The 16,845-nt window shown below is 39.5% G+C and overlaps 2 protein-coding genes across 2 annotated transcripts in view; one reads left to right on the top strand and one right to left on the bottom strand.

Annotated features, from left to right (window-relative positions):
* Positions 1 to 1,509: 1,509 nt before the first annotated feature.
* Positions 1,510 to 8,846, bottom strand: nelfe (negative elongation factor complex member E). The gene is made up of 11 exons (XM_012870447.3): positions 8,770 to 8,846; positions 8,449 to 8,534; positions 8,101 to 8,170; positions 6,843 to 6,988; positions 5,418 to 5,492; positions 5,236 to 5,273; positions 4,849 to 5,150; positions 2,391 to 2,535; positions 2,227 to 2,281; positions 1,855 to 1,957; positions 1,510 to 1,746 (listed from the first exon to the last, which is right to left on the bottom strand). The coding sequence occupies exons 2-11, from the start codon at positions 8,521 to 8,523 to the stop codon at positions 1,673 to 1,675; spliced, it is 1,083 nt and encodes a 360-aa protein (XP_012725901.2). The 5' UTR covers positions 8,524 to 8,534; positions 8,770 to 8,846; the 3' UTR covers positions 1,510 to 1,672.
* A 166-nt stretch (positions 8,847 to 9,012) lies between these two features.
* skiv2l (SKI2 homolog, superkiller viralicidic activity 2-like) overlaps positions 9,013 to 16,845 on the top strand; it is a 28,672-nt gene continuing 20,839 nt past the window's right edge. The window contains exons 1-12 of the mRNA XM_012870446.3: positions 9,013 to 9,102; positions 9,461 to 9,579; positions 11,193 to 11,314; positions 11,487 to 11,604; positions 11,804 to 11,918; positions 12,448 to 12,522; positions 12,639 to 12,692; positions 12,809 to 12,972; positions 14,301 to 14,456; positions 14,570 to 14,715; positions 16,482 to 16,628; positions 16,715 to 16,799. Coding sequence (XP_012725900.2) covers positions 9,090 to 9,102; positions 9,461 to 9,579; positions 11,193 to 11,314; positions 11,487 to 11,604; positions 11,804 to 11,918; positions 12,448 to 12,522; positions 12,639 to 12,692; positions 12,809 to 12,972; positions 14,301 to 14,456; positions 14,570 to 14,715; positions 16,482 to 16,628; positions 16,715 to 16,799 — 1,314 coding nt within the window. The 5' untranslated portion in view covers positions 9,013 to 9,089. The remainder of the gene's footprint in view (positions 9,103 to 9,460; positions 9,580 to 11,192; positions 11,315 to 11,486; positions 11,605 to 11,803; positions 11,919 to 12,447; positions 12,523 to 12,638; positions 12,693 to 12,808; positions 12,973 to 14,300; positions 14,457 to 14,569; positions 14,716 to 16,481; positions 16,629 to 16,714; positions 16,800 to 16,845) is intronic.

Genomic DNA, 16,845 nt, shown 5'->3' with positions numbered 1-16,845 from the left:
TTTGTTCACATTTTTTGGAACTTAAAAACACTGTCCTGCATGATAAAATACATCAAACAGATAAAAATTAAGAAATGATTTGAATTTTTCCACACCTGAAGCTTAATCTGCTAATTAAAACACAGCGCCCCTCGTGGACAATATAGGAACTGCATATTTTCAATTAAACAAAGTACATGTTTTTTTCAATAATTGTTTTATCACTCTCTTCCTTTTATCTTGTCCACTTGTGAAAGTCAAATCTGATGAGCTCTTTGTGGCATCTTATTGCCACATTGCCAGACAGGACACTGTGGGAAAAAAATAATGATAATGCATTTAGCCACAGGGCCAGACTAAATTGTTCGGCGGGCCGAATCCGGCCCGCGGGCCGTATCTTTGACACCCCTGATTTAAGGTCTAGTGAGTCATGTTTAGATTGAATTGTGGAAACAAATACAACATAAAATACTGGAGTTTTTTTTTTTAGATTAGATTCTACTTATAATTCCTAATCAAAGCGTTTAGCTCTTGTAAATCCCACCAAAGCTGGTGTAAAGTGACCTTTATTTAAGAATAAATACAAACCTGCACGATTTTTGGTCATCCTCCGAAGGTCATCCTTTAAATTTTGATAAACGGATAGAGGAATGAATGGATGATGGAGAGAAAAGTGGATGGATAAACATAGATCTTTGAATTTGAAAAACAGATGAGTGGATAAAACATTTAAATAAAGCGCTAGAAATTAAAAATGTATCAGGAATAAGAAGTACCTCACTCTTATCCAGGCCCGGAAAACGTCACCATCCATTTCCTGATAGAATTCTCGGTGCTCTTAAATTGCTGCAAATTAGTTAGTATAACCTGAACAGAAGCAGTCGATCTAATTTGGAGTATTTCAGCTGTTATCTTTCGGATCTAAATCTATGTTGGTGGTCTGGAAAATATAGAGAAAATCAAATCATTTTTGCAGATTTTATTCCTCTGCATCTGCCATAAGTTCCTGATAAGGCCGTTTTTATTTTTACTTTATCTTTGTCAGGATGGAGGATTCACTTTAGCTTTATTCCAGCCAGCCTCAACCCTAGACACGCTTCTGTCCCAACTCAAGTTCTCTACTCCTGTTCACGTCTCCTGGGTTCCGTTCTGCTCAAGTTCTGCGGCTGTTCCACGGTCTCAAGTTCTGCAGCTGTTCCACGGTCTCAATTCCTCCGCTCCAGAGTTTCCTCCTGGTCAGTCTCTCCACACTCCTCCTGTCAGCCAGCTTCTGCACCCTTCATCTCCGTCCGTAAAGGACTCTGGTTCCTCTCGTCATCAATCTTCCATCCTGTTCAATAAACTCATTTTTAAGAACTAGCTCTGTGTGTGTGCGTGTGCTGTGTCCGGGTTCATCCAAAGACAAATCATGACGATCTTAAATGGTCTGAAAATAACTAAGAACTTTAAAAGTTTAAGTGTAAGAAAAGTTTGGGATTTAGGCATTTTAGGTGTGCAGCAGGAACATTGAAAATCACACTTTTATGGTATTCTGTATGCCTCAGTCAATGAGCAAGAATGTGATTTATTAAATTCAAAAACCAAAAAAAAAACAAAAAACATAAAAGACATCTCAGATTACGAGAGAAGCTACTGTAACAATCCGACAACACGGGCCAGGTTGTCGTTAAAACGTAAACAGAAACTTCTTGTGTCACAGGAAGTCTTCGCTGTACACCACTTGGTTCCTCTTATCCCGGTACGAGCCTTTGGTGCTGTTTTGCACGGCTGTGAAAACAAAGAAAGAAAAAGAAATGATGGGCACTGATCTGCAGAGCAAGGCTGTGTGTGTGACCGCCGTCCAAATGAACAAGAAGAGAAGAGAGCCAACTTTACCGAGGGAGGCCCACACCGATTTGCCGGTGGCGGCGTCCAGCATGGGCTGCTTCCTGGCGATGCTGACTTTAATGTGAACGTCGCCCACCACGGCACCGTTCAGCTGGTGGAGGAAAACAAAGAGGCCAAAGGGTAATTGAAGACATTTAAAGTTTAGAAATTTTCCATTCTGTCAATCTTTATTGTTTGACAGTTTAAACAAGGGAAATCGGTGCATTAGCACATTTGTGTCTAAAGTTTAAATATAAAATATTAAGACACAGTATTGCTTTGGCCCTTTTGTTTAGGAACCTTTCTAATGCCTGAATGTTTCACAGATCAGAGTAAAAATGTTTACGTAAAAAGGTCTGAAACAAGTAGAAAAGTACCGACCTCAGCTACAGCCTGGTCTGCAGACTCCATCTTCTCAAACGTGATAAATGCACAACTGCCAAGAGAAAACGGGAGCAGCGGAGAGTTAAAAGTCCATATAACGACGAGAACACGCGAGCGTTGGGAGGATAATAAATGGTTTAGCGGTTTAAACGGTCCCCTACTTGCGCGGGTTGTCCATCGAGAGGTCGATGATGTTGCCGTGCTGAGAGAAGGCAGAGCGCAGGCTGTCCTCCACGAGGCCGGACCCATAAACGTACACGGTGTTCCCCTTCCGCAGGCTTCTTCGCTCCGGGTACGAGTCGGATCCTGAGAGTAAAAAAAAACAAAAAAAAAAAAAACGAGGATGCTAATCAGTGAACGAAAACCACATCGTTCTGTAAACCTTCCGCAGTGCTCCTCGCTTCAACCCTTTCCTGCCGTTTTGAAGACGCCGTGCTTTAGGCATATCATGGTTGTTTACTATAGAGCTGCACAAGATACGGACTTGCAATCGATATCGCAAAAATCACAAATGCAAAAAGGACTACTTGGGTGCAATATTTGCAGGCTGTAGCATTCAAAGTGTCATGCATTAAAAATCTGCTCGTTAACGATGTCTGTGGTCGTTCACTGTCCACAACTGCTTTAAGAGCTTAGTGACTCAGAGAGTTGTGGGAACATTGTGAGTTAAATTTTCCTAATATCGTGCATCGCTGGTTTGCAATGCTTATCAAATTTGAAAAAGAAACCTCTGCCCACTCTAAACCTAAAAGATTGGAGCAGACACCTAGATGTTCATTAATCCACCATATTAAGTGTAGAGCAACCTCTATAAATCCGTGAATTGAGGAGCTCTAATCACTTCCATGACATAGAAGAATAAAATCCTGCACCAAGGCACGCAGACTATTTCTACACGGGTTACTCTCAGGAGGTCAGTGAACCCCAGGGTGGTTCAATAAAAGTCAATTTGTCAACTTCCATGGCTACTTCACATTCCTCATCGAACAACAAGCAACTTGGAATAACAGAACATATCGACGGAGAGTCAGGGCATGTAAAATCCCAGAGTAGGGAAAGCACGTGCTGAGAAGGCCACATTGTGCAGAAAGCACCAATGGTCTGCAGAGTCAATCGCTGCAGACCTCCAAACTTCACCTGGTCTTCAAATTAGCTAAAAAAAAAAACAGCACATAGAGAGCTGAATGGAACAGATTTTGATAGCCTAACAGCTACATCCAAGCCCTAAAATACAACGCTTCAACGCAGTGATGCAAAGCGTGCAATCACGTTTGCCAAGTGATTTGCGCTTGTCTGACTGCTTTTTGCCAAGAGAGAAGATTGGTGGAGGGAACATGATGGCCTGGGGTTGCTTTTCAGGGGTTGGCTTAAACCCCTTAGTTCCAGTGAAAGGAACTCTGAATGCTTCGGCATTAAGAGACATTTTAGAAAACGTCATGCCATGAAAAAAAAAAAAAAAAAAAAGAGGCACCAATTTGAGGACGACCCTTTCCAGTCCAGACATGGCTGTACACCAGTGCACAAAGCAAGGTCCATAAGGACATCAACAGGTGAGCGTGGAGTTCTAGGAGCCCTGATATCAACCCCTTTCAGATGGATAAGACAGGAGACTGGGAGCCAGAACTTCTTGTCCAACATCAGCGTTTGACCTCACAAATTCTATCCTTGCAGAATGTTCGAATATCCCTATAAATACACCAGCTGTGATGAGTGCAGGGGATGGCACGAAGTCCATATTAACGTCCATGCATCAAGACATGGTGTCAATAAAGTTCACGAGTGTTTAAAGGCATACTATGCAACATTTTTCAGTTAATTAATGTGTTCCATACCGTTTTGGATGATTAAATTAGTCATTTCAGGTCGAACAAAGGTTTTCTCGGCCGCCCTGGTGGTCTGTGGGGGAAATACCGTACTTGCAATTGCAGGAGCCCTCGTCCCGCACACACAGGCTCAGAAGTCTCGTGCATCGCGAGAGTCGGCAAGAACTGCTACACGCCCCCGATGAAAGGCGTGCTCGTTGCTAGGGCAGTGGTGATATTCGTGCAGTTATCATGGCGGAACCAGTGAGAAAACAGCAAAAGCCCATGTCGGAGCAGGCAAGAAAGAGGAAAAGGGTTCTGGACAGAGAGAGTAGTCGTACATGGGTGAACATCGGGCAAGCTTTTTCCAAATGGCGAGAGCTAAAAGAAAAAGAAGGCTGCAAGGCTGACGCGGACCTCGCGTTTCTGCTCATGCGATTGTAAGTAACATTGGAATGGTTTCTCTCTCTCTCTCTGCATGTTCATACCTTCACTGTGTTAGTCATTGTTTGTACTGCCGTTTTTTCGACTTTTCGTTGCGTTCGCCTGTCTGCTAAGCTCAAAACAACCGCGCCTGGCTTGATGGAGAAACCAGAACAGCTGAGCATCTTTATGACAGTGCACTTTTACTTTCGCCCTCTGGGGGGAGCCTCGCTGGAAAATCAACCCCGGTTGCATAGTATACCTTTAAGGTCAGGTGACCCAATACTTGTGGCACAATAGTGCACATCTGACTGTGGTAAGAGACTTATGACGACTCAAATATCATGACATTACAATAGAGTAAACCATTAAACATCTCTGAAAGGCTACTCACTTCTGAAAGGTGCATCTCTGTCTCTGTCTCTGTCTCGGTCCCGATCCCGGTCCCGGTCCTGGTCTCTGTCTCTGCTTCGATCTCCGTGTCTTTCTCTTTCTCTATCCCTGTCTCGGTCTCGGTCTCTGTCTCGGCCTCTGTCCCTTTCCCTGTCTCGATCTCGATCCCGATCCCTGTCTCTGTCTCTGTCCCACTCCCTATCCAGGTCTCTGTCCCTGTCCCTGTCTCGGTCCATTTCGCGGCTGGATGACATGCTGCTTCCTTCATCTTCATCCCGGTATCGGTCGCTTGAACTAACGAAGCTGCAGGGATGCACAAATAAAACTGTCAGACCCATAGCGGGACACTTTCAGAGGCTCAATTGTTTTCAGCTGTTTGGGTCATTACCTTTCGTACAGGGACTTCCTCTGAGCTCTCTTTCCAGACTAGAACAAATGACACAAAAGGAACTTCAGAATAGGAACCAGATAATTTCTCTGAAAACATATTAACCCTCGAGAGACAAGCAAGTCTGTAACGATTACAGAAAAGGGGTTAAACGTAATGAAGAAGTAATACTTCGTTAATACCTCAGGTTGATCATCGTCTGCAGAGACACTCCTTTGGAAAGGTAGGAAAGCAGGAGCTGGACCTTTTTCTGGGTCCTGATGAAGTGGAAAAATAAAATATAACAGAAGAAAAAAAAAAAAGTAAGCCAACCAGATGAAAAAGGAAGTGTGTTGCACTCTTTAATCAAAACCAATTCTTCTAACTCTACTGCACTGCTCAAGGTGGCTGCATGTTGGAGTAGCTCTGTTGTTTTTATTTTGAAATTACTTATAAAGAACTTAAATTAATTCTTTTTGTGGACCAAGGCCACTTTTTTAACAGTTTTCTCCACTGGTGTTGGATGCTGCGCTGCTTTTTGTGTCACTTTTGGGACATTTGCTATGATTTGTAACCATAGCAAGCGGTTGGTTTTGTACAACCAGGAGCTCCCGATTAACATCTCAAAAGCTGAAATAATACTTCAGCTACGTCCCCAAATCCCAGATGAGCTGAAAGGGAGGCACAGAGGATGGGGGCAGGGGCAAGAAGATGATAGAGAAGGAGGAAATCAAAGCCTTCTCATCCATTGATCGTTATGGGCAATATGAGATATGCAGGAAAAGAAGTTTGATGATTCCCAAGCTTTAACAAAGACACAGGCAGAATACCGGGTGTTTCACTGAAACATGGCTGCAGGATCATATCCCTGTCTCTAGTGTCTCTCTCTGCCATGCTTTCTGACCTTACGAGCAGATTTAAAGAAGAGTGGCAAGAGCAAAGGTGGTGGATTGGCGGTGCTGGTGAAAAACAGATGGTGTCACCCGGGACATGTGACTGTGAAGTTTCGCCTCTGCAGCCCGGATATCCAAGTGTTACCACTTAGTTTTTGTCCATATTATTTACCCAGAGACTTCTCCAGTGTTACTTTTACAACATTCTACGGTCCACCATCAGCTGTTGCTGACACATCATGTCATGTCATCAGCAAAGTTGTGGATAAGCTACAGACACAACATCCCAATGCTTTTCTGGCAATATCTGGGAATTTGAATGACGCTTCACTCTCTGTTGCTACACTTCCAACTTTAGCAGTGTGTCACCTGCTCTACTAGAGAAAGCAAAACTCATACATCTCTATAGCCAGACCTCCTTTTGGCAAATCAGATCACGATCTGGTTTCATGCTTTGTTATAGAAATTGTCATGTCTAAAGCTATATAAATGCAAGTGTGAATAAACAAGAAGAGTAAATAAAATTTAATAAAATTAAAGTTTTAGATGCAGCTCACTGGTGGATTGTGCTTTTTTCTTTAGAACAGGGTCGTGGAAACCGCATGTGGTCCTCTGGGGCACCCTGTTGGTGACCCCTGATCTAAAACATGTAAGTTTTCCCAAAAAAGCAAAAACAGAAGAAATCTGAAAGGGGATAAATCATTTTTAACAGCGCTGGATTTAATCACACAGTACCTTAAGTTTGATCTCTAGCATTCGGGAGCGTTTGAAGCCGGAGTTCTTGGTCTCAGATTTAATGGCGCTGATGGCTCCAGACTTGATGAGCATTTTAGCTTGCTCTGTCGCAGTTGCAGTATCAACAACAGGTTGGTCCGACAGGGCTGTGACAAAAAAAGATTGTGGAATATAATGTGCTATTTGATTAGCATTAAAACATTTACAATTACTTTCTTCTCTAAGGCCTCGTTATACGGCGCTCAAAAACAAAGAATGAACAGAAACACTTTTTACTCACATTATAATAGCAAGTCAGTTAAACTTCTGGAATAATGATCTGGTCAGTTCAGTAAAAGAGGGGGTAAATCGTTGTCAGCTGTTTTGATGTTATTGAAATTAACAACAGGTGGACAAAAAGGGAAACAATGAGACAACCCAAAGATCAGGAATGGTTTTGCAGGTGGGGGCCACACACTTTTTTTTTCTCTCCCTACTCATTTTTTTTAGACTGCTTTTCAGTAGCTTTGCTACTTTTCAGTAGCTTTGCTAATGCATTTTCACATTATTAAATTGACGTTTTTCTAATGTTTGTAACACCTTTTGTCCTTATTTAAGTCTGGTCCCTTACAATGCACATCACTTTTCCAGCTCACTTGATTCAAATGATTTTGTGACCTCCTCTGCAGCCATTAATTTAAGTTAGGTGTGTGGCAGCAAGAAGACACCTACAACATGCAGGATAGTGGGTCTCCTAGGACCATGGGTGGGAACTACTGCCCTTAAGCACCGCAATGCACATGCGCAAGTAATCCATGGTAACTGCTGCAAGTTATCTCAGCATGACAAAACACAATCCGAGCAGAAAGATATTATTGCTCAGAGAGGTCTACCTTTCTTGCCGGTACAATAAATGTGTACTTAAAAAACTTGTTTAGATTATGAGATTAAAGCTTGCTCTGTTGTCACAATACTTAAAAGGATCTATGTGCCTTTAAATGTACAAGTCAGGGTTTGGAAAGAAGAGGATCTGCTAATACAAATAAAGTTAGCATCCATGTTTAAAAAAAGTAAGAATTTGTAATAATTCAACCTTTTCTTCTAAATATATGCATATACACAATAAAAAAATCCCCCAATTTCTTTATATTTAAAATGTCTTCAATGAGTGTAAAGTACAACATAAGTTAGAGTCCCCCTTTGTGTGCACCAACTTGGTTGAAAAAAAGCTCATTCCGATTTAGCAATAAATCTACTAAGATCCACCAAATGCACTTACTTCGTTTCAAGCCGCTCTGGGTGGTTTGGTTGGTCGAACTCTGCTTCTTCAATGCAAGAAGAGCCTTTTTCTGCAATGACAGTCAGCAGTGAAATCCCTAAAACCCTTACTGTAGCAGCACTGGATCCTGGCAGGAACTGCTTAGAGAATGCAACACACTTTGCTGCTCATGCTATGAAATTTCCCCACAGAGGAAAAATAAAAGACTCACTGATTCGGACACAGTTTTATTATAAATTATTACTCATTTCAGCTTTGCCTAGAGCAAAATTAAGTGCACATTAGTGGCTTTTATTAACACGTCTGATGCTAACATTATATAGAAGAAGATTTAAACCACCAGGTTACCTTTTTCTTAAGTTTCGCATACTTCTTATGTAGAGCCTCCTCTTCCTCAGTGAGTGAGTTCGGAAACAACACCATGACAGCTACAGCACAAATAGAGAAGCATTGAGGCAAACAATGCTTTAAAACCGAGTTTTTATTTCCAACCACCGTTAGCCGATGAATGTAACTAGTCAGAAACGATGGGGTTGCTTGTTTACTAAGACTGCAAATGTTAAAACATCAAGTAAAAGAAATATATATATATATTTATAAATCTAATAGATTTAAAGAACCATCAATCGTGACATATTTTAGACTAAAATAGTAAAGGTAATTACTTACCACTTTCTCTTCAAGTCTAACGATCCAAACGACAACACCGACGCGAAGATATGACGTAGGCACGTTCTTTATTTTTGTAAGTTCAAATAAAATTAATATATAAAAAACTAAACATTGTCCAAAATATTGCTACTTATATATAATATGTTCTTAATTGTGTTTCTACAACATTTTTTATTTTGTTGTTGATATTTATCCTCGTTGCGTTAGCGTTGTATGCTAGCTACTTCCGCTTTGAAGTGTCGCGCAACTTCCGCAGCAACAACAGGGCAGCACAGAGAGCTACGTGGTGGCAAGTTTCAGTCTGTGGATGAAAGACCATGGACAGAATACGTACGTTGTGTCTTAACTGAAGTTAGACGTATGCAACAATTGTTGAATAACCAGAATGTGTTTCAGTTTGCGTGCATGGTTAGCTTTAGCAGCTTCCATTTAAATCACGACTTCCGTCAGCACCAGATCATGGAATGCAGAATTAACTTCACTTATAATGACTGCAGTAGGGTCTGTTTAGTCCGTCTTTAATGCGTGTTGCATGTCACAACAGTCGATATTCGTCAATAGTAATGTCTAATAGTAATGTCTAACAAATCTTACTAATACATCCTGACTGAAAGTGTGAGTATAACTTGTCTAGTGTCAGATGTGTGGCGTGTGTTTGTTAAGACTCTCCGCCTTGTTTTGTGCGCAGATGTTCCCCCTGTGGGCCCCATGGACCTGCCGCTGTCCCTGCTGGAGATGGGATGCTCTGGGAGGTTCGAGCTCATCACACACCAGCTCCCTGGCCAGCCTTTGCCGCCCCTGAGCACGGTCAGTAGGAGCACCTTTTGTAAAATCACGAAATCTCACACAAATTGACATATCTAACGCAAATATTTCCCCTTCTTCCTTGTTCTTTTCAGATATTTTGATAATTATTTTCCCTAGATTGCCCATAATGATAAAAATCCCACCCCGCCCATTTGACAGAAAAGGAACTATAAGAGGAAATAAATTAAACTTAACACAGTATGACCCGTTACTACATTTTCACTTTTTACAATTAAATACGTTCAACCTTTACTGCCTGGCTGCTGCTAAGCTGGATGTCATATTAAGACAAGATAATATAAGAATTCCTTTAATCTCCCTCACTGGGGAATTTCGGGTGTGACAGTGGTAAACACACAATTATTAGTGATGAAAAATGTGTGTGTGTGTGTATGTATGTATGTATGTGTATATATATATATATATATATATATATATATATATATATATATATATATATATATATATATATATATATATATATATATATATAGTGATTCTGTGTTGAGGGCAAACAGATAATCTAATCTAAAAATTATTTAAATGTGCAGAAATTGTGGAGGTGGAACAAAGCAAAGAAAAAATATAAAAAAAGAAAAGGAAAAAACTTCATATTAAATGGGACAATCACAGAGTTAACTACAGTTGCTCTAGGCAATGGTTCAAATTATAGTACAGATTAGTTATAGTTAGAGTTTTTTTGTTTTTGTTTGTCCTTTTTTGTTTGTTGCATTTAAATGTTTCTAGAGAATATAACCCAAGTTATATGCAAACAAAATGCCCAAAAAAGCTATCCAACCCAACCCTCAGTGAGATTATAATTTTCAAATCATGAGTTAACTGCGATTAACCACATTTTACTGTACAATTTCACTGATCACCAGCAGGTCTGATTGCTGTCTGACACGTAGAATAAAAAATAACTTAAACTTAACCTGTCTGACAACATGAAGTAAAAAAAAAAAAAAGGTTTATGTTTTTCCTGGAGATCATAAACTGGCAGTTTGTATCCAATAACCATGCAGTGTGGCTGAATTCAAGCAATTCTTTGAAAGAGAGTGAACTAAAATTCCTAGATGAAGCTGGTAAAGACTTGCTATCGGTGATAAAAAAAAAAAAAAAGAAGTTGATTGAAATTTGTTGTCACCAAGGGTGGCCCTGCCACGTGTTTGGTTTATGAGGGAATTGTAATTTCACACAGGGCCGTGTTAGTTTGGATAGATTTTTTCCCTTAATAAATAAAATCAGAACTTTGGTCTAGTTATTTAGTACAGCCTGAAAGATTTAAGTGTTACAAAAACCAAAAACAGAAAATCTGTAAGGGAGCAAATGGTCTCGCAGCACTGTCGAAGTTAGCTTGAATATAGGCAAATAGGCTCCATGAGTTCCTTTAAAAAAAATAAAAATAAATGCAAATTTTCCGCCTGACTTCATTTTTTGTTCCTATTGACATTTTAAAGAAACAGTTAACTACGGTATATCTGTGGTATTTGGTATCTGTTGCATTTTGCAGTTTTTGTCAGATGTCACTCTTTTCTATTCAAGTTGCAATTTAATTGATTAGCACTGGCGAACAAAGGGAAGAATTTCTGATCTTATCCCTTCCTCCACAGCTTCCCCACGGACTTCCTCCCACCAGCCTGAGCCTGGAGAGAGAAGTGGAGAAACAGTTTTTGCAGGACCCAGGCTGGCTGCCCATCCACGACACAGACTTTGCTTTCCAGAAGTTTCTCAAGTATATATCATTCTGCTTATTATCTTGTTCTCACTGTAGAAAGACCATTAAGCACACAGAAGCGCTGTAATTTCTCAACGGAAAGACTTGCGATCAGATTATATGATTATTATCATAGAAAATGAACAGTATCTTGAAGAAAACGTGAGATGTGCGTTGTTATTCTCTCCAGAGTGACTGAAAGGAAGGTTAATGTTGACGCCTTGCTCAACTGCACCCCATCTCCACTCCACTCGGGGCTCTCAGTTGTCAGAGATCCAACCACAGGGATGCTGCTGGACTTCACAGAGGTAACACCCTCTATTCATCTTCTTTAAACGTCTAAAACGGTCAATCTCTGCAGCGGAGCTCCAGGAATGTTTCTTGTTTATCTAAAAGTCTGTCTTAAACTGCTCCATTAAAACAAACCCACTCCATTTTGTTAAGTCCACCCGTATCCGTCTTTTTTGCTTACTGCGTTAGTTTTGATTTTTGATAATTTCCTTCTAGGTTTTATTAGAAAACACCAGCCTGTCGGCCAAAAACTCGCTGTCACTGCAGCGTCAGCCCGGACCTCCTTCAGAAAGCCTTCGGGGAAGCAACACCAACTATCCCTTCCTTCCTGGTGAGATACGTCGCTCAGAGCATCTTATCTGCTGCCGTTTGTGGACAATACTGTCCAAAGGGTTTAAACTTCTTTATACTTCAGTCCAAGAAGCCAGAACCTCTTGGAATCTGGTCATAATATCCTAATATGTTAAATGAAAAAGCAACCATAGTCCAAAGTAAACATTTGATAGACCCTCCGAAAGATTCAATAGTCAATAAATGGAAAATATAAGGGAAAAAAAGTGTTTTGTATAGAAAATTTGAAATACTGTAAAGACATGGCTATATAATTTAGCCTAAATATGTTCTGCTAAACAAAAGAAGCATTTATTACTTGCTAATCCTGCAATAGGATTACAAATAAAACCTCATAATGCTGGAAATGTTTAAACATTTAAGGTCAGAGATAAAGGTATGACCTTAAACGGTTGAGGCCAGATTATTAATTTCCAGGTCTGGATTCCTTTTAGCACAATATTAATAAATCTGAGGTGAGTTTTGCACAGTTCTGTTCAAAGCAAAGTTAAATAGTTGATTTTTCACAGGCGGAATGGATGAACTCACTCTGGACCAAATCAAGACGAGGTCCGAGCAGGAGGAGGAAATAGACTTTGAAAATGGTGATTATTTATTTTTATTTTTTTTATTTTTATTTTTTTTTTATTTTACGAAATTAGCAGCTTGGAAATTACCTCCACAAATGTCAGCTGTCGATTAATTTTCTTGTTTTCCTCAGATTTACTAAAAGTCCCTCCTGGACTCAAAGCCGGGATGGATTTTACCGACAAAGGTTTGGTTCCAGATATTTTAGCGCAACATAGATTTACACTTAAATACTTCAAGAGATCATTTACTCATGATCAGTTTCTGCTTTTTTGATTTTTTGATTTTTTTTTTTCTGTGAAGAAGCCAGAATAACGAAGCCAGAGGTGAACCTCATGTCTCTGCTCTCCGCGCTGGAAGACATTCCTGACCTGCAGCTTGAAGCGGAGGAGAAGGAGGACAGCAAAGCAGGAGAAGAGGCCACCAAGCTGCCCAGGACTAACAGTCTGGAAGACCTGGGCATCAAGGTTTGTATTTAATTATACACCAGCTCCTTCAGCTATTCTATTCCTCCTCCTAGTACTACTTCCACTACTACTGCTAAATCTAGCCTGGAAGAGCCTGGAAGACTCTCACATCATGAAAATTGTTTATTTCTATTAACTCAAAGTCCATTCATTTATAAAATTGCCTCCTACCACCCATATTAACACTACTACTTCTACCAATAGAGCAATAGAGACCAAGACACTTTTGATAATATCAATAATAATACTACTATAAGTATCACTGATGCAACGATTAACTACTGTTGCTATGTTTACTAGTAATACTTATAGTATTCCCTTTTTATTCTACTTCTAGTAATGCTAGTTTTTTAGTTATTATTGATACCAGTATTCATGCTACCACTAGTGGTCTCACTACTACTAACTTCAACAGTGGTATAAGTTATTAGTTGGGCTGGGTGATAAATCGATTTAATCAATTAATTTGAATTTAAAATTCCACAAATTTCCAAATTTGTGGAAAATCAGGATTTTATTTTGCCAATGCATTCTTTGGGCTTCCATGAAGAAAATAGCAAGCAATGCCGATTATATGTTTAGGAAATATTGTCAAAATATTGTAGAGGAAGCTTTTTTTAACCACTATACGAGGCACTTTAATTTATTCATTTACTTATTTTTTAAGTTAGTTTGAAGTGAAGTGAAGTCTGTTCTTAGCTCATTGTGTTATACCATTAGCAGCAAACATTTAGTTATATTTTTAACGGTACGGCCGCCATCTTGTTTTACAAGCACGTTTCACTGCTTGTATGTAGTTGCGTTTTAAATTCAGGTCAACTCACAGACAAAATGCTTGACATAAAAGTGTTTTAAAATAATTTCTTTAGTTTCTTTTTGTGAGACTGAAAGGAGGGGGGAAAAAAATCGATTAATCAGATTTAATATAATAAAATTGGAGATTTAATTTTTGAGCCACATCGCCCAGGTCTAGTTAATAGTAGAACTTCTAATGGAACCTTTACTATAACTACTAATCTTACTAATACTGCTATTAATAATACTAATACTAATAACACTAATAAAACATAAAACAGTTCTTTTTCCTTCTTTAATTAGGCAGGAAATGGCTCATAATAGACTTTTAAAAACACATGAAAAGAATACAGAAATGAGCTGGAAAGGAATGTTTTGTTCAAAACAACGTGTCCCAATATTTGTATTGCATTACATCCTCTTGGTAAAGAAAATATGGCACCGTTTAAGTTTTTCCCACTGTAATTAATCTGTTTAAAATGGCAGTTTTCAGTGTCCTAAATTCGAGATGTGGTTTTTCTGTCCGTCCTCAGGAAACGCTTTCCTCGCCTTCCTCCGCTCAGGCAGGAAAAGAAGACAAGTCAAAGGTGAAAGAGAACCCAGAGGAAAAAAAGAAATGGGCCATCCCTGTGAATATATCGTCACCCTGCGAGGATTTCTACAAACGCATCCCAAACCCAGCGTTCAAGGTGATGCCTCCAGTCGGCCTCGGCTGTGGTCCAGTTCCTAACGATCTCTGTCTGAGTGTGACGGATCACCGCGGGCGAGCTAGCGTCTGACTCTCTGCCTTCCTCCGCTTCAGTGGCCCTTCGAGTTGGACACGTTCCAGAAGCAGGCTGTGCTCAGGCTTGAGGCCCACGACTCCGTGTTTGTAGCCGCTCACACGTCGGCCGGCAAAACGGTGGTGGCCGAGTACGCCATCGCTCTGTCCCAGAAACACATGACAAGGTGCGTAACCGTTGGTGCAACTTAATCGCCGCCTGCCTCCCGAGTGCAAAGAGGAACAGGTGAGATATACTGGATGGGATTTAGCAGCAGCGCTGATTCAAAACAGTACAACCATAAGAAAGCTACGCTGCAAAAGGCCAAGAGCAGAGACAGATGCACAAAGAAAACACAACTCTTACATTTACACATGAATTATTAGATCACATAAAAATAGTTTTAGTGATTAAACTTGCCCCATCGCCCAAAAAATTAAATAAAACCACTCAGGTTGAAAGTCATGTGCCTACGATATCAGATGAATTTGATCATTTCTGCAGCAACTTTAACTCCTAATAATCTCTCGTTTGCCCAATATTTGACAATTTAGAGTTAATTTGTTGACATCTATAAGGGTACCAGACTACCAGGGGATAAACAGACTTAAAAATCCATCGCTGTCACTAACCGTAGATGTTGTGTCACTGAGGAGTTTGGCTTTAGAAATACCTTTTAGGAAATGTTGTTATATTGAAACCAACATCTGGTTCCACCGAAGCGGTTTAGAGTCGACCCCTAGATGGCGCTGACACAAAACATGATCAAATGTAAGTAAAGATTTTAGTGCACTGAGGTTTTCTCCATCTTCAGGCTACTAGCGGTTATATTACTAATGGTAGCATTACCGCTAATACTAGCATTGCTGCAAGTAATACACAATATCGTACAACACGAAATGCAAATGATACTTGTACAACCACTACTTCCAACTAATACTACCATAATACGAGTGCTGCCAGTCAATGTAATACTACTTCTAAGACTGCTAATGCTTACACTTTGATTTGAAATACTCACTTCTAAATGACAACTACAACTAATCATAATATTAATATTTTTATGTAGTATGTTCTCCTACTTCTACTACTGCTGGTACTAATACTAATAATACCAATTCTACAATTACTGCTTCTGCTAATTATGTATAATTACTATATATATAATTACTACAAATACTATTTCTATCAGAACTACTGTTACAAGTACAAATACTTCCTATTTTTCCACTACTCCTATTATTACAACCTCTAGTAATACTACTTATATTGTTACTGCTAACTGAGGCAATGGCTACTAATATTTATGATACTTGTACTATTAGTGCCAATTCAACTGCTGCGATCACTACGACTCGTACAAATGCTAGTAATGATAGTATTACTGTTGATATTTGTATTTCAGGAAGAAGTACTGCAGCAATAATAATAATAATAATAATAATAATAATAATAATAATAATAATATAACAAACTGGTTAAAGAACCAAGACTACCTTGAATATCCAAACTACTAATTCTACTAGCACTAATAATGGTAGTACAACTTATACTACTAAGTAATGCTGCTACTGCTACCAGTGCTGCACATACTACTAATACCAGTATGACAACTACTACTGCTGCTGAGCTTCAGCAGTTGCTTTTATATAGATTCATAAATCCCTATTTTATTATTGAAGATAATTGGAAGCTTCTTTTATTTACATATTTCTTTTGTTTCCAAAGAATCTCTAAATTGCTAGATTAAATTATTAAAGTAATTTAATTTGATTCAGAGCCATTTTGCTCACTTTATCATCTAATGTTGAAAGTATAAGTTGTATTTACTGATAACCTGCTGCCCTTTAAGGTATTTTTTTTAATGAAAATCTTGATTATTTGCACAGCTTCTGAAATAAAACTCACTGAATGAAAAAATGTACATTTAAGGACCTCTGGGGTTTTTTGCAGGACCATCTACACGTCTCCCATCAAAGCTCTGTCCAATCAGAAATTCCGAGACTTTAAAAACACTTTCGGGGACGTTGGACTCCTGACAGGAGATGTCCAGCTCAGTCCAGAGTCTTCCTGTCTCATCATGACTACAGAGATCCTCAGGTACCTGTTGTTTTTTAATCTTCATGTAGTGTATATTTTAGTTTAATACCGATCAATCAGATGTTTATTTTGCTGCCTACTCTGAGGTCGATGCTGTACAACGGCTCGGAGGTCATCAGAGACCTGGAGTGGGTGATCTTCGATGAGGTCCACTATATCAACGATGCCGAGGTCAGGAAAATTGTCACGTGACCTCCGCGTCCCTGCGCTTTCTCTT

Source organism: Fundulus heteroclitus, chromosome 13, assembly GCF_011125445.2.
Source record: "Fundulus heteroclitus isolate FHET01 chromosome 13, MU-UCD_Fhet_4.1, whole genome shotgun sequence".
NCBI lineage: Eukaryota > Metazoa > Chordata > Actinopteri > Cyprinodontiformes > Fundulidae > Fundulus > Fundulus heteroclitus.
Note: the sequence above shows the minus strand (reverse complement) of the source record. Positions and strands in the feature narration are given on the sequence as shown.